Genomic DNA, 23,647 nt, shown 5'->3' with positions numbered 1-23,647 from the left:
CAATCCTTCCTTTGCAACAACAACAACAACAAAATAAGGTTCTGCACATATATATTGTACCTAGGAAATACTATAAGATATTTAATATGTATGGGAATGCCTGCCATCTAGGGGAGGGGGTGGAGGGAAGGAGGGGAAAAACTCAGAACAGAAGGGAATACATGTTGTAATAATGTTGTAAAAAAAATTTACCTATGCATATGTACTGTCAAAGAAAATATTATAATTAAAAAAATTAATAACAAATAAATAAATAAATAAATGTTTAAAAAAAAAAGAATTTTCCATTCAACATGTACCTGGAATATTATAATAGCATCTTAATTAATCTCTACTTTAATTGGTCTCTTCTCTAATTCATCCTCTGTATAGTTGCCACATTGATATTCTTAAAATACAGGTCTTCTTTTATTACTGTTCTGCAGAAGATTCTTCAGTGAATCCGTATTGCCTCTAGGATAAAATAAGAAATACTTACAACTTAGCTTCCTCTTGCCTTTTCAGTCTGTTTTCATGTTATTTCCCTTTATGCCCTCTACATTCCAATCAGGTTGGTCAGCTAGATGTTCTCTTCTTTTGTCTTTATGTTTTTGCATAAGTGGTCCCCCATGTCTGGTCCCCTTCTCTTGTTCATCTCATAGATTTGAATACTTTTCCTGATTCACTCCTTCTAATGATTGAGACACTTTAATTTGTGAAAATACTTCATAAATGCTTTCAATTTATTTGGTTCTGTACATGGTATATCTCTCTCCATATTCCTCAATAGAATGCTGCTACTTTGTGTGCTGGAATTTGTTGTATCTGGACCTACATATATGTTTGGCACTTAATTGGCATTTAATAATTGCTGAATTGATTTAAATTGTGAAGGAGAGATAGATAAGTGGAGAGCAAGTGATAGAGAAGAACGGAGAGAGGGAAGGCATGAAGTGAGAAATCATAGTCATATTTTGGGAACACATCCTAGAATATATAGTTTCCTTCAAAAGTCTTTTCATACAAAGTTCTCAAATGAGTGACATGATTTATATTAGAGAGTAGAGACTAGAAGCTAGATTATGTAAATATTTGGAAATTATGCTTTTATCTTTTTTGTATATAATGGTATATAATACTAAAGGTATTTGAACAGAAGCATGTGGAGTGAAATTGATTCATGATAACAATGTTAAAAGGAGAAGAATTGGAGACTTTGGAATCTTGATCTAATTCTGATTTGATGAGAGGCTAGTTTTTGAGTTTGCAGAATAGAAAGGAGTGAATTCTAAAAAATATTTTGAAAGAAGCAGCTTAACCTAGCGACTGAATAGAGGGAGAAAGATGCCCCAGGAGGAGAAAAATGATACTGTTGACAGAAATAAGAAAATCCAGAATTAGACATTGTTTTGGAGAAAAGATGATACATGGTTTTAGATGTGTTAGGTTTGAGTTCCTTATAGAACATTAGGAAATGTCCAGTAGATATTCTGAACTGAAAATCAAGAGAAAGACTCTGGGATTGGAGATTGGGATTTATCTGCATAAGTGATTGTTGAAACCTTAAAAATAGATGGATTTATATGTAAATGTGCTCTAAATTACTATTAATCAGAGAAATGTGCAAATTAAAACAACCCTGAGGTATCACTATATATCTCTCAGATTGGCTAAAATGATAGGAAAAGATAATGACGAATGTTGGAGGGGATGTGGGAAAACTGGACAATAATACATTGTTGGTAGAGTTGTTTTTTACATAGAAATGTATGTCACATGTTTAATATTGACATCAGCAATTGGATAGCTCAAAAGAAAGAATGGGGCAGAATTAAAGTAAAAATAGTAATTATGTTAAACAAATGAGGTGCAGAAGAATAGATCCAGAGGCATTAGAAGAGGGAGGAAGGCTGATAGTACTGAAAACCTACTCACATTGGGATGGAATTAAACACTACAAATATACCATGAAGGATATAGTGCCCTTCAAAAATCTATAAAGAATAAAGGGGAGGGATGGAAGGAGGAGGAAGCAAAAAGTAGAGGAAGACAACAAAGGAGGGATCCTTGGGGGTGGGGGAGGTTAAGTAATAATTACAAGGCAAATTAAGGAGCAGAATTAAAGCAAAGAGTCAACAGGGATAGGAAAGAGGTATGTGTGTATATATGTATGGGTATCTGGGGTTGGAGATTCACCTTTGGCCCTGGCGTCTTTCTAACTGAGCTTTACTTCCAAATTCCTACAATAAACCTTTTATTTATCAATCTAGGTTTTCAGGCCTGTAAATTCATTTTGCAGGGGACACTGCGCCTCATGGGATTATCTATGTGCCGAGAAATGGGGTTCCCCCTTTCCTTTCCCTCATTATAACCATTTAGGGATGGTATTTTTATTTATTTTGTTAAAACTTTCCCAGTTACATTTTAATCTCATGTATACAGCTCAGGAGGAATGTTTAGAAGCTGCATAATTGACAAGTGATTCTTCAGATTCCTGCTTAAATTTAAACCTACTTGCTGGTTAGATATGGATGTTCTAGCAACTTTTTAAAAGAAAGCAGTAGTTAACATCTTGATTATCCTTTTCAGAGGTGGAGACTTCAAGGAATTATTTAGCTAGTAGCTATCTTTGATTTTTAATCAGACATCTAAGCATTGATAGGTTAAATAATCAAATTGATTTCATCTTTCCAAGTTATTTTTACACAGATTAAAAGCCTTACAAAAATTTAAATTTCCCACTAGGCACCTACCTTTTCTGGTTCCTACAGATAGCTTACTTAGATTAGTGCTTATTTTAGAAACTCCATTAAACCTGAGTTATAATGAATTTTTAAAGAGTGGTTCTTGAACCTTTTTGCATACAAAACAGATTGCTTTTAAAAGACATATGTTCTCATTTTTGTGAGTTCATGTTTTCTACTGCAGTATTGCAAGGCCTTGTTTTCACCTTATATTGTGAACTATTTGAATATTAACTTCTATGGATTATTTACCTCCTAAATCCATAGCACTCTAGAGATTGCTTTACAAATAAGGATCTGGGAGTCAGATAGAGGTTATACTGTCTGTTATCTGAACCGTTACTTAATGTTGTTGTTCTGTTTATTTCTAGTTACAAGAAAACACATGAAACTCTGAGCCATGCAGGGCAGAAGGCAACTGCAGCTTTCAGCAACGTGGGCACAGCCATCAGCAAGAAGTTTGGAGACATGAGGTACTTCTAGATTGAGCTTTGGGTTTGGCTTTGAAAAAGTAGGGAGTTATTCACTTCACTGTCAGCTGGTCTTCCTTCCCTTTCTATGTAATGTCTGATAGTAGCCACAGTGAACGTAAGTGAGTAACTGTCTTGCCTTAGATAAAGTATAATGAGTCTATGGCAGAGGAGTTCCTTCCCATACTGCAAGTCCGTAGTGGAAATCTGAGACATTCTAGCCATTTGTAAACACTACTATTGAGAGGAAAAATAACAAGCCCACTTCAGAGCCCACTTAGGAAAGGCTTAATTACTATAATCCAATATAGAAAACAAAATGTGTGAAATGAAATCTACCTGGAAAGCTGCACTTTAACTTATAAATCCTATCACATCTGGGCAGGGATATTCATTCATGCTGCAGTATGTCTTGATTCTTGGTAGTAGAAAATAGTCCCAGCAAAGCAAGACCCTTTATCCTTTGATTTCTCAGTATAGGTGTTTCTTTTGTTGTATAAATACTATTGAAAAGTTATGTGTATTTGTATATATGCATGTGTATATTTTAAAAAATATATACATACTCAAATGTATATATGGATATTTGTGTATTTGAACATTTACATAATGCCTTATACTGCAATATTAATTTTTTTTTTATCATATTCTGCTGGTCAGTAAAGAGGCAGCATAATATAATGGATGGAGTTTTGGACTTGGAGTCTGGAAAACTTAAGTTCAAATCCTCTCTCAGATATTTCCAGCTGAGAGACTATAGATAAATAACTTGCCTTCTGAGCCTGGAAGGATCTCAGGCCATCTACCTTCCTCCTCTCCAATCATACAAATGATGAAACAATCAGTCAATCAACAACACTTATTAAACATGTCTTTTGTGCCAAACTGCCCTTAGATATTGGGGAGATAAGAGGCAAAAATGAAACAGACCCTGCTCTTAAGAGCTTCCCTTTTACTTGATAAAACTATGAATGTTTACATATCTCTTTGTATGTGTCTCTCTTATATGTTTCTCTCCACACATATTTATGTATATATGTATAAATAGCAAAGTGATAACTAAGTGTCCATAAGACAGACACTATTTGAAGAAATTTAACTCTGTCAAGGCTGTATCTGTTTTTGATGTTTATTCTTGCAAAGTTAGAATATTTTATAGAAAATTAATTATATTTGAGATTTTTGGGGGGTTCCTTTGATGTCTTTTAGTTCAGTAGGATCCTATAAAATCACAATCAAAAGAACTCAGTAGACACACTAATCCAATCTCATTTTACAGAATAGGAACAATAAGTCCAGAGAGGTTGTAACTTGCCAGTTAGGATAGTGATAGTATTAAGACTTGAACCAAATTTTTAATATCCCAATCCAGTGGGTTTTTTCCAGTGATGCTATTAAGTATTATCACATGCCTCAGGAGATTGAATTTTATTTTTTAATCAATTTTTTTTAAAAGTAATTCTTAATAGATTTTTGTACAAATATTTGTACAAATAACTATTCTCATAGTTTTGTCACATGAGGGGGAAATATTTGTCTTAGAATCCAAACTGGTTTTCAACAAAAATAAATCAACTTCTACTTCAATAGTTTCATTATCACCCAACTTAAATATGTCAGTGGACAAACATCTGAGTGCAGAAATTTTATTTTCATTTTTTATTAATAAGATGATACCAATAAAATAGTTCTTCTGTGAAAGAGGGTGATATAAATGAAAATTTAGGATTTTATGCTTTCTCAGATGTTATTATAAAGCTAGAAGTAAAAGCAAGTATGAAAATAGTGAATATTTATTAAGTACCTACTTTGTGCCAGTTATTGTGCTTCGTGCTAGGGGTATGGGGGGGAGGAAGGCAAAAGGCCATTTGTCTTCAAATTGCTCACATTCTAATGAGGAAAACAAACAAACAAATAAATAAATAGGTGAAAACAAATTATATTCAAGATAAAGAAGAAATAATTGTAAGAGAGAAGGCACTAAAATTTAGAGAGTGAAGAGGAACTATATTCTTTCTCTAATCACACATCTTCTATCTTCTGCTACATGTGTCCCTAGAGGGGATAATTCATTATTAGCTAAATTTATTAACAAAGTTTTAATTGGCCTCCCAAATGAGAAAAGTCATTTTCATATCATAACTGAGAGCTGGGATTACTTAAAAATTTTGTCCCAAGAATTTTTTTTTTAATGTTTTAGGAGCTTAGTATAGTACCTACCCACTAGTTTCCTTCTAATTCAGTGATTTCTATATAAGCTAGATCTGTCTTAAAATCCGTTTAAAAATTCTAGTTATTGAAGCATTAAAAAGGATTTTATTAATAGGGAGATATCATTTATACACGGTGTTCTAACTTTAACTTAAATGTTTAAAACTGCTCAGAAACTTTTGAGACACTTTGTACAATTTTAAGACATATAGACTCCAGGGAGACCACTCCAGCAAAGAGCCATTCATTCTATTTCACAGACACCAAAGTCAATTTGTTTGTGGAGGTAAACTAGGAACAATGTGCTTAGAATGTATGTGAAGGCATGTGTATGTTTATCCATATAGAACATATACAGATTGGCTTCTGTGTTTTCACCAATTATAATCCTAGATGATTTGAAGTGTATTTCTTGGGATTTTTCAATATTTCTTTAAATTATTACCTTCTATAAAAAATTCAAGTTCTCTCATTGTAAACAAAGAAGAAAACTAACTCAAGTAAATTAACAAAGCATGCTTTGATACTTTAGGTTCACACTGTAGTGCATAACATCTAGGTGTAATTTTTAAAATTCAGTGAACAATTTTTTTAAAGTAATAGGATCTGACAATCCACTGAAATGAGGATAATTTTCTTTGTAAAAACTTGGTTGTTTTCAGGGGATATTTAGATTCAAGGGAGAAAACTCTATCTAAGTACATAAGATGCTTAGATATAATAAAAATTGTACATGTTTAAACAAAGTCATTTAATTTAATAAACATCCCTAGATGAGAGAAAAAATAAAGGAACTTCTGAACATTTTAGAGTTTTTAAAAGGTGTGTTATGAAATGAAAGTAAATATAATTACTGAATTTTGTTCCAGATAGTTTTATTTTTTAAAAATATCTTTTGAGCAGATTTGATGTATATATGTATGTATCTGTGTATGTATATATATATATATTTATACATACATACATATATATGTACATATATATATATATATATATAATGTGTGTATCCAGAAAAGTTCACAAATTCCTTCACATGCATTCCATATTTTTGAAAACCCAAATTAGATTGTTTTTTAAAAATTCTATTTCCTTTTCTTTGATTTTCCTTATGTGAATCTTTCAGCAGCATGAAGGGTTGATAGCTATGTAGGGCATGATTCTCTCTTCATGGAGTTTTTGGCTTGAGCATAGTAAATCAATCACTTTTTTCATACTGTTTTTCATGGTGCTTTTATGGTTTATAAAGTGTGTTCTTCCCAAATATTCTACAAGGTGTTAAGTATTACAAGTTTTATCATTCCCCTTTTATAGATGAGAAAACAGGCCTAGAGCAACAAACATAATTCTTGAACCTAGCTGATTCAATCCAGTGTTCTTTCTACAATGTTATGTAGAATATTTATCAATATTGATCAACAGTCCCTCCTTTACTATTAATTAGGCCATGAAAATTTTGATATATATAAATAGAAATGGTACTCATAGTTTATTTGAGTTTTTTGGTTGTATTTGATTTTTTCCCCCTATAGTTGTTTAGTAAAATTCTGGCCTGTGGATTATTTCCTCGACTTATTGATCAAGGTGAGTTTCTCTTTTCTCTTTGGGATTTGGAATTCCACAGTGCAGAATTATTATTTTAGTATTAGAATTTATTCTACTTCCTGGTCTTCTAATTATTTGTAAGACCTGAAAAGCCTCTTAATTCCTCAGCTGACTCCTTTCTCCATCTGTAAAATGGGAATGATACCTGTCCTAAGTCCCTGAGATAGTTGTTTTAAAGATAAAATGAGACAAGTGAAATTATTTTTTAATGTGTTGCATAAATGGAAGGAATTACAAATATTTTATTTTTTAACATTAGAAACTAAATTTCCTCTAGAGTTTAGTTCTTACAACATTGATTTAGATTATTTATAATTTAGCTACGATAATATGTTGAATTTTGTCATACTTTTTGCAATAGATTTATGCAGTAGATTCTTTATATCAGTGACAACAAAGAAAAACATTGTTTAACCGAAATCCAAGTTATAGTAAAAGTTAGTTGTAGTAGCTTTGCTTTCCCATGTATCAGCAAAATCATAAAAAGCAAACAAAAATAGTGAAATTAAAAGGTTTGAGTTCACGCTTCTCTTTGATTCTACAATGGTGCATAAGACAAGATAAGCGTGAAGTGGACAAAAATTTGAAGCAAGGAAGAAACAAGAATTCTGTATACTATAACTATACCTCTTCAGTAAGCAAAATTAATTCTTTGCCATGAAACTTAAAACTCCAAGCATCATAAGTGAAGAATATTTAAGAAAAAACGTAACTATTTTACTTTGTTGCTCATAGGATTGTAAGAGTAAACAGAATGATTTCTCTATGTACTGTTTCTAAATATGCTAGCCCTTAACTATTGCTGTTCTCATTTTGCTTCTCCTGCTACAGATCCCATTCTATTGGGTAAGCTTTATTGTTGTTCCTTACTTTTGTTATGCTGGTCTTTGCCTTACTCCTCAGAAGTAAATGATACATTCTCTTTTCCTTTTACACCCCAGGCCAACATAAAAAGTTGTTTGATTTGTTAAAAAAGTGTTTAGGTTTTCATTTCACCACATGAATAGGAAGAAAGCTGAAGGGTGTTATACATACTCAGGTTTATTAAGCAAAACATGGTTTTTTCTGAATAATTCAGATTAACATTCCTTCATTTTTTAGTCTGGTAAGTAATTTTCTTAGGAACCTATCTTTTTTTATTCATAGCGTCTTCCCACATACATAAAGGATCTGGTTTTATGTGCATTTAAGATAGAAAAAATACATCAGTAAAAGTTGCAAAATCAGTTTGATGTATTGTACAGCTTGCTATGGAGCTGCTAATATGAAAATTAAAATTTAAAATATATATTACTTTTCTTCCTTTTCCTAAACTGAAGCATGCCTCTTACCTAGTTCTTAGTGATTTTTTGGTAAACATTTTCCTATCTCAGTTCTTTTTTTCATATTATTTACTTGTAATTTGAAAACTAACCATTTCATGGCTTTTCTTATCCTGTATCTATTTTCTTTTATAAAACAAACTTTCCTGAAGATCTTCTCTAATTGCATCTTCACATAAATTTATGAGAAAATGTTTTTGCTGACACTTTGTAATATAGATAGATAGATAGATAGATAGATAGATAGATAGATAGATAGATAGATAGATTCCCCCTAAGGTAAACAGTAAACAATAATCCCTAGGTTTAATTAAGGCTTTTCTTTATACCTTCCAATAAAGAGCTGCATTACTGATTCCATTGACGGACATTATAAGGAAAAGTTAACAAGGTGCACAAGAATCTTAGGAAAATTGAAAGCAGAGGTAGTGGGAATATGCTAGTATAGGTAACTTTGCTGTTCCCATAGGGAATAAAAGGTAACCTGGTCAAAGAAAAAGCTGCTTTCAAAAAACACATTTTTTGACCAGAGTTTATCTCAACAGAATGGGACAAGATTCCTTAAAATAATAGTAATCAGGAAAGTCTGAACCAAGTATGTGTAAAGAAGGATGAATGGTGCTTGTTCCATATATAATGATGAGGATATACTTTCATGAAATGAGAGATTTAATTTCATCATTAAATCTAAATAGAAGTCCAGAAGTTGCTTTGCCCACATAGCAGATTACTTAAAAGTTTGTTGTAAGGGAAGAAAACTTATAACTATTATCCATCCATCTTATGGTCCAAGTTCCCTGGCAAGCTAGGATTTTATAATACATCATTTGATGGCTTATTCTTGCTCTCTAAGTCTGAGAAAGCTCTAAATTTAGTTCCTTTTTATTTCCCATTAAGAATATTTCTTCATTCCCCCTTTACAGTCATAGTTCAGGTATGTATTTACAAGAAATAGAATAATAATAGGAAATGGTATTGAAACTCACAAATGCCAGTCCACTTCAGGTAAATGAATTTGGTCATATACAAATGGCTGAGTTTACATGTTTCCTGAGGTAGTTCAGGGAATTGAATTCCTCCCAAGAAACCACTGCTTTAGCTTGTTGGCTGAAGAAAAATGTTATTTATCATTTGACCAGTTTCATAGTCATAGATAGGGAAAAAGAAGATGGTCTTACCCTGTGGAGTCTTTAAAGTGACAATCCCTCCCACTCAGACTCTGGAAACTTCAAGGGTTCTGTAAACTTCCAGTTATTTGCCATGTGAGTCAGGCTGTGTTTTTAATGATTCTTCGTGGCTTTCTCTGTACCCACAAGTCTGGTAGCCCCCAGCCGTACAGCCCAGTCTGTCTTTTAAAGCACTGCATTCAACACAGCATTTTATAACTTTCCCCTTACAATTTTAGGTCTACACACTTACTTTTAGCTCTCTGGTTCCAGGGTTGAATAGACAGGCCACAAACACTAGCAAAATTAAGTTTCTAACATCCAGTTTCTAATTTCAAAGAAAAATGATACCTCAACAGAAACAGCCTTCTTCTGGAATAGCTGTGTGTTTGTAGTGATAGTGTTTGTATGTCTCTTTGCATTTTGGAATCTTATCTTATGGTTGTACAAGCCTGTTGTAACCAAAAGGAAGGCTTAGTGACCAACAGGACAATCTTCAATTTCTCTTTATGGGAACATCATAATAATTCTAATTTAATAACAGCATTTATAAAGCTCTTTAGGATTTGCTAAGTACTTTACATTTATTGCCATTAGATTCTCACAACTATTCTTGTGAGATAGATGGCTAGTATTATCTCCATTTTACAGATGAAGAAATGGAAGTTGAGAGATACAGGGTAATAGCTAATAAATGTCTGAAGTTCGATTTGTACTCAGGTCTTCCAGACTACAAATCCTACATTCTGCTTTGCTGCTAAAATAAATGTTTCAGTGTTGGCTTATACTCTGGACTCAGTGGTTTTGTGCTCAAAGCACCCATACAGTTAGTGGAAACTAAAGTAGCTAGTCTGAATTTAAGGTTGGAGAATTTTCCTTTCTATGGGCCTGGTGTCCTGAAATATGGGGAAATTGGGCAGCTTCTTCATCTCCACTCTGGAGCTTAAATCCTTTAACATGAGTTCTCAGGAAGGGATTGGTGGTGGTGAGTCACAGCTCTGTGGAAAATAAAAAAGGAATACAGATGGGAATCTGTATCTTCCCACTTCCTTGTCTTTCACAAAATGCTGCTGGTAATTTTCCCAGAACCAGGTGCTTTGAACTAGTTCATTGGGGAAGGAGGCAGTCAAGGGGCTTCTGAGGATCTTAATTTGCTGCTGCTGTAGCTGTCTTTAGTGTTATCTTTTTAAAAGGCAAATATGAGTACCTCTAGCCCCCTCATGCATATTAGTAATTGTCCTTTGATATTTTGTTAGATGGTCTCAAGATTGTGATAGCACAAGGTTGGACTCTCACAGGGAAAGAGCCAGCCATTTGTCAGTGAACAAGTCTATCAGCAAGCATTTATTAAGTGCTTATTTTGTGCCAGCAACTTTGCAAAGCATTAGAAATCACAGAAAAGGAAATACATGGTCTATGCCTTTAAGGATCTCATCTTCTACTGGGGAAGAAGATAATGTGTAGATAACTAGTGGGAGGTAGCTGGGTTTTTATTTTTATTTTTATTTTTGTTTGTTTGTTTTGTTTTGTTTTTTACCCTGTAATTGTGAAACATGCAAATACTGCTTTTGCCTCTTTTTACTTCTTTTCCCTCTTTTCTTTCTCCCAAGGAGTACATTTTCCTGGTTTTGAAGCCAGTGAGACCAAAGAAGTGAAGGAACTGGTTTATTTTTCTATCCCTCTCTTTCCTAAAATCTCCACCTTCCAGGAAAAACACAAGGTTGGACTGGACAGGTTGGATTTGGCAAGTAGACCTGCCTGGGAGGAGCTGAGATCCACAGCTGTCTACAATAGTCTGGATATCTTAACTAGTCTGTTCAGGAATAAAATAGCATGCAGCTGTCCATTATTCTCTATTCACTTTTGTCATCTTTATAAATGGATTCAGATACCCATAAGGGCTCAATAAAAACAGTGTCCTGATGGTGGGTTGGCATGGTTGGCATTGCATGTATGTGAAAATGAAAACCGAATTGGTAGAAAGGCATTCTGTACTTACTGTGATGTTTTCTTTTTTCTCCTCATCTGCTTTCTCACTGAAGTTACTCTATTCGCCATTCCATAAGTATGCCTGCTATGAGGTAATGTGTTTAAGATATTTTTATATATCACTGTAAATATATAGAGAGTTACTGTTTGGTTGGCATTTATTTTGTTTCTTTTTTGTGTGAAAGCAAAATAATAATAATAACAACAACAACAATAATAATAACCTGTTTTTCTCATCTTATTTCCAATATTCTTAAGCAGCCAATGGAAAGTGGGTTAAAAATATCAATCAACATAAATTTGTTAAGCACGTATGCTGATTATGTTAGGATATTGCTATTGCCTTTAAGGAACTTAGGTTCTACAGACTATAGTGGAGAAATATACAAAGAAAGGGCAAGGAAGAAAATCCAAGATAGTTCAGAAAGATTTGGTAAGCAATAGAAGTTTTTAACTGAGGGAAATGGGGAATTCAATTGGCGAAATCAAATGAATCAGAAGTATCTTATTAAACAATCCCCTTCATGTTCTTCAACTTGTACAGAAAGGTAAGTTAATTAGAAGTTTTTCTCTGTTGTGATTTCTGATGCAGGCTCACACTACTTGAGGCTACACAGCTTAATTCATTATTTGGGGGGATACAATAGGAACATTTGGTTTGTTAATTTGGTGCTAGACTGAATGTAGATTCAAGTTTGCCATCACCTACCCTGTTCCATAATTAGGCTCAAGCCCTTCCCCCCCTCCTTTTTTTTTTTGGTGTTTGGGTAGCCAACAATATAACAGAGATTTCTGCAATAGTAAAATGATTTAGAAAACTATTTTTCCCCCCCTGAGGCTGGGGTTAAGTGACTTGCCCAGGGTCACACAGCTAGGAAGTGCTAAGTGTCTGATATATCACATTTGAAATCGGGTCCTCCTGAATTCAGGGCTGGTACTCTATTCACTGCGCCACCTAGCTGCCCCAGAAAACTATTTTCTTGCTAATTTCCCCTTTAGTTACAAGGAATAAGTCCCCTGCTTTTTTATATTAAATTACTTGGGGAAAATTTTATCAATTTACATACTAAAGTTCTGCCCCAAACCCTCGGTTTTGTAGATTGTTCCTTCCACCTTAACTTTTCCAGCTGTGGGATAGGGAATATAAAATAGCATCCCAAACATTTATAATATTCATTGTGTAATTTTCAAAGTTTATTTTTAGCAATTAAAAAAAAAAGGCAAAAATGTTTAGTTTGGAAATAAAATTTGTTTTTATCTCTTTACCATAGATAGGTTACTAAACCAAATTAATATATATATATATATACATATATATATATATATTTCATAAGTACATTTTACATGACCAAATGGCAAAGCCTCTTCTGAACTATTTTAACTATTAAAGGAATGTGATATGTATATAATAATAGTTAGCATTTATATAACTTTAAGGTTTACAAAACACCTCACCAGTATTATCTCATTTGATCTTCACAACCCTGTGAGATAGGTATTGGTATTAATCACCATTTTATAGAACTAAGTCTGGGAGAGGTTAAGCGATTTGCCCAGTTAGGAATCACAGAGCTAGTAAGGGAGCATTCAAATTCAGATCTTCCTGACTTCAGGTTCAGGTATCCCTTGCTATCTAGCTACCTCAGAGCAATTAATATGAGCTGCCTGCATTCTGTTTAGTGAAAGAAGAGACTGATTTCTTGGGATCTGAACTTAGGGGAGCTGGTAATACCATTAGCATGGTAGACTGAAAGCTACCATAGGTATTTGGAGGACCTGGCCTCAAATCCCATCTCTTAACACACTCTCCTAGAGAAGTTAAAGTTTCTTCTCAATGCCCTGGGCAATTGTTCTCTAAATACTTTTATCCAAGTAAGTAGAGGGAGTTTCTACACTGGAAGTTCCCTATACTAATGAAATCATAAGTCTAGACAAAACAAAATTGAAAAAAAAATTCACAATCTATCATTCTCCAATATATTTCATTTTAAAGAATTAGAGTATGCCTTTCTAGAAACAGTAGAAACTGATTTCACAGGCAAGATTGCCTAAAGTGCTTTAGATATTAGAAAAGGTAACTTTAGTGATCCTTTTTCCCTTCCCCCCAAATAGTCTTCCCTTTTCATTAAAGGAATGAGTATCCTGTTTTTTTAACTGAGAAAATTCAAATGAGGCTATTTTCAATATTTTATTCTTTCTGCAGCCTGGCCAAAAACATGATGTTGTTAAAAATCTATTGTGACAGAATTTTGAATTAGGAAATGCATATTTGAGGCTGTTGGTCCTTTGACTTCTAAGAAGCCATGGTGATGGAATGGTCACTGTCATAATATTGCAAATGACATTTAATTATTCTATAGTTAAATGCCTTACTGGTTTGATTTGGTTTTTTTTTTTTTGTTTTGTTTTGTTTTGTTTTGTTTTAATGCTCATCTAGTCTCTGGATCTCTTTAGTGTGCTTGGGATTTGCAGTGGCACAAGATACCTTTAAAACATAGCTGGTGCTGAATGGGAAATTGGTTTCTCCTCTGTACCTCGGCTTTTGACTAATAAAAGCAGCAAATCACACAGCACGGTTGCTAGGACGACTAGATCTGTAGAGCTTACTTCTCTCTCTCTTTTATTATGTTTTAGGAATTCTCCTACTTTCAAATCATTTGAGGAGAGGGTTGAGACAACTGTCACAAGCCTTAAGGTACAGATTAAGTGCTAAATCATTGAATGAGTCTGTTAGGTGGAGACAGCTCAGTCATTGGTACCATGCGTGCCAAAGCAGGCAGGCACCTCACACTGTCCCAGCCAGGATACTGTGCAGCATATGCAGCATGGCTACCACAACCTCAAACCCTGTTTCTTAAATGTACAGGTAATGGTAATAGAAACCAGCACCAATCAGTCTAGGTGAGATACTTGAGTGCCAAACTATTCTTTTTAGTGGAGTTAATTGTTTTCACTCTTATTTTCACCTCTTAGTCTTAGTTTAGAGTGTCCAGGATGTCTCATATGAATGCTTAAATACAGGAGGATAAAAGATATAGAAACCTAGAGTTTTAGAAAAATAGAGGACACATCTCAAAGCTCTAGAAAAAGTGGAGTGGCAAATGGAAATTGACTAGCTTGTTGCTGCTATTCCATCAGGTGCTCCCAGTTACTTCCTCCCCATATTGATCAAGTTATGGACAAATTGATAAAAGACCATAACTAGTTCAGAATACATTCTTCTGTAATGTTGACTAAATTCAGCCTAGGATTCAAGTGAAATATTTGGAATGTATGAATATAGATGTGTTGCCCCATTTTGCAAAAGGAAAAAAAAAAAACAAACAAGAAAACTCCTTAGAAAAATATGTATGTGAACTCTTTTTTAAGATGAAATAAATTCAGTACATAAATAAATATATGTGTATGTTTTATGTATCTTATTATATTATCTTTTTTGGACTTGGCTTTCAATAAGCCTTTCCATGAAGTATCTTCTCTTAGATACTAAAATAAGTTTGTACACATAAGGAAAAAAAAAGATAAATTTCAATAGGTGATGTAGTTATTTATTAATTATTATCTGTATTCCCCAGGCTGGACACTCCTGCATTATAAAATGCTTTCTTTACAGCATTCCCATAAGTAGTTTTATCCTCATTTTATAAATTCAGTTAACAAGAAGCTAAGTGACTTACCCACAATGAAAAGTCAGGGTTGGCACTCAAATCAAGATCTTTCAACTATAAACCCAGTATTTTTTCCACTCTGCCACCATATGTGGCATATAGTTACTAAAATTTTTCCAAAAAAAGAATCAGGTAATTTTTTAAGGCTGAAAACAATAGAAGAGTTATAAATTTGTAACAAAAGTGATTTCTACACTAGGAATTCCCTGAAGAATTTCAAGTCCAGATATATACACTCCTTTCCCTACCTACCCAAGACTATTTATGTAATTATTTTACTTATTACAGTATATCTTCCTGTAAAGAAAAAAATTTTCTGATTCTGGTCATTCCTCCCCTTTCATTTGAGAGATTGGGTAACATAGGATTATAATTTTCCTGATATTTTCCTTCTGTGGAGTTATCTGAAAGGCCTTTTTCCATTGGTCCATTTTGTATCTTTTTACTCAACAAGTATATAAAGTTCAAAAATGAAATCAACATATTATGTTTTAATCCTTTTCATCAGCAAAATCATTGGTGCTATGCTAAATTTTCCTTCTCTAGTCATCATTCTCATCATCACCACAATGAATCACCTATCCAAATATTTTAGGATATCTAGAACATTGCCTGGGCCTTCTGTGGAGAGACCTTACTTAGATTAAGAGATGTGTTTTCTTTCAATATTGATTTCTTTTCAGAGTCTTCTATTACTATAGTAGTGATTTCAGTTTTCGCTGAGCCATAGGTTGAGGGAACCCAGAAAATCAATTTTATCAAACATTTGATCAATACCTAAGCCCCAAGCAAATGGGTTTCATATTCTGGTAGTGAAGTTCTGATATAAGAGAAGTTATACTTTTTAGGTTTCTGTTAGAAGAAGGGGATATGACAAGAAGCAAAAGAAGAATTAAAAAATGGTCTATTTTCATTTACTATTGGGATGCTAGTAAACCCACATATTCTTTTAAGTTTTTGAGCACCATTTATAGCATTTCTGTTTCTTATACTCTTAGAGATAAATTCTCACTGCCATTTACAGAAGTAATCTTGAAGGTTTATTGCTGATCTTCTGCTTTCAGGTAGACTTATAGCTTAATTCATTCTACTGGGATCTGTCTTAGAATAAAAAAACTTTGTGGAAAGTAATTCTATATCTGCCCTATCTTCTCAATAGCTAATAAGCTTCATATCTAACATTGTCTCCTTGTTCCTTTTTCTTCTGTTGATGTAATCAAAGGAAAATAGCTGATCATTCTCTAATAATTTCATATATTTGATTAAAAAGTCATTCTCGTTCCTTCCTTTCCCTTGAATAATTGTAATTCTTCTAGCCTTTATTCTTTTACCTATTTTACATTGTTAATCATCTTTATTTCTCTAAACCTTCTCCAAGAATGCCACATCCCTCTTACAAAATTGTACAAGATTAAATTGTCAGTTAATCCACTGATGCTATGGAATATTCATTCTTATTCACACATCTTCCACACATCTTCATATGATATTCTTTTTAAAAATACCCACCATACTACAGACATTTGGCTTCTGTTGTGCAATGAGGCCTACTTCTGCATCCTTTTTTAGTCATTTGCCATGTGGCATTTGCATGGTCATCTTTCCTCTCTTCAAGTTGATTGTTTTAATTCATCAAGATCATTTTAAATTCAGTGCCCCTCCCTGCAAATTACCATTTTATCCTACTACAGCTGGATGTCAAATGTAAACTTAATGAGATGGCTTTTTATTTCATCTTTCAGGTCACTAGGAAAATGTTAAGATACAGACCAATTCTTGTGAAACTGTATTCATTATATTGTCCCAGGTTGACAGAGAATCACCTACTGATAACTATAGTTTCTGTAGCAGTTCAACAACCACCTAAAGAGGACCATTTCCCTTATTTTATTGATGAATATGTCATGTAGACAGAAGTAATGAAGTATATCAAATAGGCAGGATTGAAAACCTTATTAAAACAACCCAAAGTAAATCATTATATTCCCATGCTCTTATCAACCCTTTTGGTCTTTCACAAAAGATTAGTTTGTCTTTCTTGGTATACATTTTATGCAAAGGGCATTAGTAAACATCAGGACAAACTACTCTTAATTGCATAAAGTTACATATTCTTATTCTTGTTCTTGTCATTTAGTCTACATCCTTGCATTCACATGGAGCTGTGCCTGAATTACTCAAGTCCATCACAAAACCAATATGAATCATCTTATAAGTAAGGGAAAGGAATGAGCTTTGTAGAATTTCCTTTCCTTATGGCCATTGGGACCCATTGGCCTTATTTTGAACTCTTAATCTTTCTTTGTGCTGTCTTGGCTTTAAGGGGAGAGGTGAAAGGAAAAGATAAGAGTTTAAATGATGACCAAAAAAATCATTTATATGATCATAATATAATTTGTTGGTTCATCCTGTGCAAGAAAATTAAATTGATACAAGAGTGGAAGCTAATAAGAAGAGAAAGCAATCAATTGGGTGGGCAGTAAGGCTACTAGTCTCTTGTACTTTCAAGGGAAAAAGTGAAAACAGTGAAAAACACCCAAGAAAAGATAATGTTATACTTCAGTAAGAAGACTGCATCAGAGAGGAGGAATAGGTCTATGTCACTCTCCTCTGCCTCACATACCCGCCTCATATAACATGGCAGGAAAATTAAATTAATAAATTCAGAGCTAAGAAAGAAGAATGACTTGGGGTAACTTCTGGTGATTACAGTTTGTTTTCGTTTAGCTGTTTTTTATAGGGTTTTTTTTTTTGACAGAATCAGCCAGATCTTGCCTTTTGAATAAATATGGACACATCCAGAGTTATAAAAGGACTGGAAAGATATTTGGTAACAGGCAAATTCAGTAAGCACAGTTTTTTGCCAAGAAGTGTTTTCCCACATTTGCTAATGGTGATAGGAGTACCTCTTTTTAATGCTATTATGATTTGTGAATGTGTCAGCTCCTTTGAGACACACATTAAGTTTCAGGAGGGATTGGAAGTACTCATTACATATTAATTTTGTACTGTTCTAAATGGCAGCCTATTAGCTTGTAAGAAGATGCATTTATACATTTAGTTTTTAACTGGAAAGGGCAGGATCTGGCCCATTTACACATTTAAAAATTGATCATTAAGTCACATAAATCCTTTTTAATCCTCTTAACTAGACATTTTTTAAAAATTCTGTAGTGTACTTAGATACAAGGTGCCAAGGAAACTTGAGATTCATAAAGAACCTTAAGTCAAGAAGTTCTTAATTCAGAACTCTTTTATGGCATTTTAATATTTCTGGATTTCCCAAGCTCAAAGAAATCCACTGATCTAGACTAATAAAATGGGGGTGGGGGGGAGACAAAGGCTTCTTTCTTACTTTCTGCCTGGGGGTTGGGGAAGGATGGTAGATTTATGTAGCCCTTATAGGTAAGCAAACAGACAAAACAAATAAGTTTGAAAAGCCACCCAGAAGGCTATTGTAGGAAAATCCAATATTTTAAATGTTCAATTCCTTTGGCCCACACACATACTTTTTTGAGTAAGGCACAGGTCCACAGCTTGCAGTTGACTTTCTCATGCTAAGAAGCCTGAGCTTGAATGTAAGTACTTGAATATAAGACTTGAACACTAGTCATTTCAGTTTTAAAAATTGCAAAATGATGGGGGACAGAGAAAATATGAAGCTCACTTAAATTTTGGACCTGAAAAGGTTGTGTATCTAGTATTTTTGGAAAAGAATCTGGAAAGCAGAACCCAAGATGGTAGAGGAGAGAAGATCCTTTCTGCTGCCTTGATCCCTTCCCGTTTCCGCGCCACCCCCCCCACCCCCCCAATACAACATAGATTGTTGCTAGATCCCAGGTAAGGAAGCAAGCATGTTGGTAAAACAGAACAATATGTACTGTCTACCTTAGTTTCCTCATCCTCTCCCTTTCTTTTTCAGACGAAAGTAGGAGGCGCCCCCAGCGGAGGGAATTTTGAAGAAGTACTCAGTTCTACAGCACATGCAAGTGCTCAGAGTGCTGCAGCAGCCCCGAGGATGCCTGAGAAAGAAGGGGAGCTTCGGTGCTAAAAGGCCTGGGGAGACCTTTTTCCAGCCTAAGGCTGACCCTCTGCCCATATTCTGTGTTTTATCACTTTCTCCTAGCCAAATGTGAAGGCCGAAAACTTCTCTACAGTGTACTTGTACTTTTGAAAAGAATTCCAACCTTATTTGTATTTAAAAATGAACCGTTGTAGTCATTGTGGATGTAGGAACCGTTCCCTGAATGTGGTACTCAGAATTGTCTACATTTCTCTAATTAGCAGACATGCAACTGGCCATAACACCTCTGTCTGCCATTCCAAGCACTAATCTCTTTGTCCTGTTGGTTTGGCTGTCTCAGCTTGTCTCCTTAAAACCCCATTACACAACTCTTTTTTCTTTTTCAAGCACAGTGCAGTAAATAGGAATTGCTGTTTACATACCCATTTTCAACTATATATGAAATATACCAGATGTCTCTTCAGCCACTTGTGGCTTCCTAGCCCTGGAACATATGGAAATTGTATTGGGTTAAGGGATGAGCAAAATGATTTTAAAAGTATAAGGCTTTTTCGATTTTTAAATTTTGTTTCAAGTATATAATTATCTTGGGAATTTCAAGTGTTTTTATCTCCACTTCCATTCTTGGCCATGGTAAAAGATGTATATTACTATGTGCTATGACTTTAGCCATTCTGAGATGCTTTTATAGAATTTTACAATTCTGAAATCTTCTTACAATTTACTTATTCAGATCAAAGGGCAACTGTTTCACTCCAAAAACTGGCTATTTTCTTTTGAGTAATTAGAGGGAAGTATAGTTTTATGAGCCTTTTAGCCCAACAATATGAAATTAATATAATATACAGTATCAGATTTCTTAGAATAAATGAATGCCTTCTAACTATTGTTACTATATACTTTTATTCCTTTCTAATGGAAGCTTATATGCTTTTCACTAAATTCCTTACCACCTTAATTTAAGACTGCAGAATAATCAAAATTTTTCAGTTTAGAAAAACCAAAAAATATTAAAAGTTTAGTAATTGGTGTTTTCCCCCATTAATTGCTAATTAGATATGAGTAGATAATAATCTACAAAATAAAACCCATGAATATTAACATGTAATAAAAATTGGGCTACTTGGGGTATATACATCTCTGTGATAGTATTTTGCTGTAAGGATTTAACCCTAACCACAGGGTGTTTGGTATATTGAGTACTCAAAGACCTCTTGAACATCCACATTTTCCCTATTTTGGTTTCTTTCAGCCTATTGGTTCCTAACTCCAAGCTTCTTAACTTTTAGTGCTTTCTACGAAAGGAGAGGAAAGTTCATGTTTTTATATAAAATCATTAAAATGGTATTAATTTGGCTCTTTTACTAATTCAACCAGAACAGAGTTAGGGTTCTTCTCTTTATTACTTATCAGCAAGATTTCAGGATAACTTTATTTAGGGGAATGAATTGTTTGTAAGTACTCTAGCACATTAAATATTCCTATTTCTTTCAACATTAATTAAGCACCTTAGCTGTGCAAAGACAATAATTGTTGAGGAATTAATAGTCTGTGGATGTTACTAATTAAACTATTTGTTCATTAAAGGGGATCTCTCCTTAGCTACACAGCAGTTACTTTGAATCCCATTATTTTAGTTAATAAAGGACCATTGATTCTTAAACACTCCTCCCTCACTAATTAGCTATACTAAGCTGCAATGGTTCTTTGGCTAGCCTTTTATCTCCCCAAATTGTATTTACATTTTGATAACAATTTAGCTTAAAAAAAAAAAAAAATCTAACCAGTTGCTTGTCAGGTTTCATGTCCTTTACTACTTGGTCTCTCAAGGCCTGCTTCCTTTTCTGAACCTTATCTGCATGTCTACTAATGGGTTCTTCACTCTATTCATCTGAACATAAGATTTTTCTCAAAACATATATACATAAAATTGCCTTTTTCACATGCTTACTTGTTACAATGTTATACAAAAATTAAGTTGTCCTTTTGATAATATAAAAAGCTAAAAATATATCTGGCCACAAATTTCACTTTTGTTAGAAATCAAAATTAAAACTAAATATTTTGTGTACAAAGTGATATTCTTCTACAGTTTCAGATTAGTAAATACACACTTCAGAAACAGACACCTACCAGACAACACTCTTAGTCATAAAGTTGTATTTCAATTATAGCATATACCCATCAAAATTAGTAGTTTTTCTAGGTTATGCCAGCAAAGCAATTGACATTCAAATTCAATTGTGTATCTCCCTACAAATTTGGACCAGAATCATATGAAGTCTATACATTTTATTAAAGACATTCTGAAATACTGTGCTGTTCACAACAGTTAAAACTGAAGGAGTGTTTGTGGCCTAAGATGCTTTTATATCTTTTTTTTTTTTTTTTTTTTTTGGTTTCAAAATTTTCTGTCAACTGAAAGTTTTCAAGTTTAATTGCACTAAAAGTAAATAAATGTGGCAAACTGTAAATCACAGAAATACCTTCATCCATTTAGGAATTGGAGTCTGAGAATGATAACGGTGAGAAATTGGTGTTGGAGGTCGTGTGATTAGTTTTATGTAAAATCATTTCTGCCAAACTTGTGTTCAAATAAAATTCTAAACTCTAATTAAAATGTCTTTTTAGTAATGGCATTTTCCCCCTATTTAATTACCTAAGATCTTTGCCGTCAGATTTCCTATTGATCTTAAATTCAAATCATGATATTACCCATTCATAATTCACATTCACATAGTATTTTAAGATTTATGAAGCACTTAAAAGCACTCTCCTCACAACAACCCTTATGTACTGCACATGAAAAGCAATGTCAACATTATTTTTGAACATGACCTACAAATGTGGTATAAGGAAACACTGCATTTGAAGTCAAAGGATCTGGGTTCCAATCCTAATTCTGTCTATATAATTTGGGGGGAAGTTCCTTCATCATCTCTCAGCTTACTCATCTATAAAATAAGAGATTAGATATTTTTAGAGGTCAGTCCCAATTTTAAATTTATAAACAGATGTGTCAATATCATGAGTTTACATTTCTATAGCCATTTTACAGTTAACAAATTACTTTTCTCGTTAGTACAACCTTTGCCATAGAATTGACCACAAATTTAAGGCTGGAAAAGGGAGTACCTTAATAATTTAAGGCTATTTTTACCATTTCATTTTACATTTGAGAAAACAGGCCCAGAAAGATCAATTGACTTGTCCAATATGGTCCACAGGGCTGTTAAGTGGCAGAACTGGTTTTGGAAAGCAGTTCCTCTTGGTATAGATATTAAGTTGCCAATTAGAAAATTAAGGCTAGGGGGAGCCAAATCAGCTAGTGTTTATTAATCTTCTATTGTGTGCTGGGAACAGTGCTAACAACATTCAAAAGTCAAAAAACAAAAAACAACCTTTAACCCATATTCTCATGGAGCTTATATTCTGTTGGAGGAGAAAGCATGTAGAAAGGGAAAGGACTAGCAATTGGGGGTGGGCACAGAATCAGAAAAGACTTTGTGTAGAAAGTGATTATTCGAACAATCCAGTGAAAGGGGATTTACAAAACAAAATCAAAGATCCCATTTCCTACCTCTGTAACTCATTTTACCCTGTGTTTTTCATTACCAGGCTGTTAAATGGGCAAGCTATGTAAGCTGTAAATACTAAGCATGAATATTTTCAATAGCACAGGCTTTGAGAATTATGTAACGTTTCCAGTCATAAATTGTAGCCTATGAAATAAAGACAAAAGGAAGATAGAATAATTCTACTTATTTTACATTGGATGTAGCCCAAATGAAACTGTTTGCATCATAAACAACAGATGAGATAATATGTATTAAAATCAAAAAAAGGCCCTTTTCAAGAAACTTAAGTAACATTCTGTATTTGGGGGAGGCAGGCAGAATGCTGGGATTGATAGTATACTATTAAGAGTAATGAGGGATCTCAGTTATAAGGATAAATCAATCATTGACAAAAGTATTTTACTTTTCTGACTTTAGGTTCATTTTCCAAAGAGTTGGAGGTTGATCAGATGATCCTCTAGATCATCTTCTAAATCAATATTTTATAATTCTATATTATAGGGTGGTTTGTTGTGGGGACAAAATAGATATGTTAAATGCTTTTTAAAACTTTTTAAAAACTATACAAATATTAGCCATTATTTCCTTTTAGTCAATAAATTTTAACTAAGTTTCATTGTTGTATCAAATATTTTATATGACATTCCCTAATTTATTTATAGCCACAATCTCAAATGGGTTTAGGGTAAGCTTTAAGGAAACAAATTTAAGTAATCTCTTAACCAAGACTACAGAACAGTTAAGGAGAGATAGAGAAAAACACAAAAGTCTCAGATTTATTTTATAGGACTAGAGCTTTAGAGCCAGAAGGGCTCCTAGAATCTATTGAGCCCAACCCCTTCATTTTATAGATAAGTAAACTGCCAAAGATAGAGGTTAAAAGATTAATCCACA

At 33.6% G+C, this 23,647-nt stretch overlaps 1 protein-coding gene across 27 annotated transcripts in view; it reads left to right on the top strand.

The window, feature by feature from the left end:
• TPD52L1 (TPD52 like 1) overlaps positions 1 to 21,789 on the top strand; it is a 139,875-nt gene extending 118,086 nt beyond the window's left edge. For 9 of the 27 annotated variants that reach the window (XM_074309926.1, XM_074309929.1, XM_074309947.1 and 6 more), the window contains 4 exons: positions 3,095 to 3,196; positions 11,537 to 11,575; positions 14,118 to 14,178; positions 19,074 to 21,789. In XM_074309926.1, coding sequence (XP_074166027.1) covers positions 3,095 to 3,196; positions 11,537 to 11,575; positions 14,118 to 14,178; positions 19,074 to 19,202 — 331 coding nt within the window. In that variant the 3' untranslated portion in view covers positions 19,203 to 21,789. Of the gene's footprint in view, positions 1 to 3,094; positions 3,224 to 10,976; positions 11,035 to 11,536; positions 11,576 to 14,083; positions 14,179 to 19,073 lie in introns of those variants that run through there. The other 18 variants (XR_012489204.1, XR_012489207.1, XR_012489206.1 and 15 more) reach the window with 6 other exon arrangements.
• The last annotated feature ends 1,858 nt before the right edge of the window (positions 21,790 to 23,647 follow it).

The sequence above is a fragment of the Sminthopsis crassicaudata genome, chromosome 4, assembly GCF_048593235.1.
Source record: "Sminthopsis crassicaudata isolate SCR6 chromosome 4, ASM4859323v1, whole genome shotgun sequence".
In the NCBI taxonomy this organism is placed as follows: Eukaryota; Metazoa; Chordata; class Mammalia; order Dasyuromorphia; family Dasyuridae; genus Sminthopsis; species Sminthopsis crassicaudata.
This window is presented reverse-complemented; position numbering and strand designations above follow the sequence as displayed.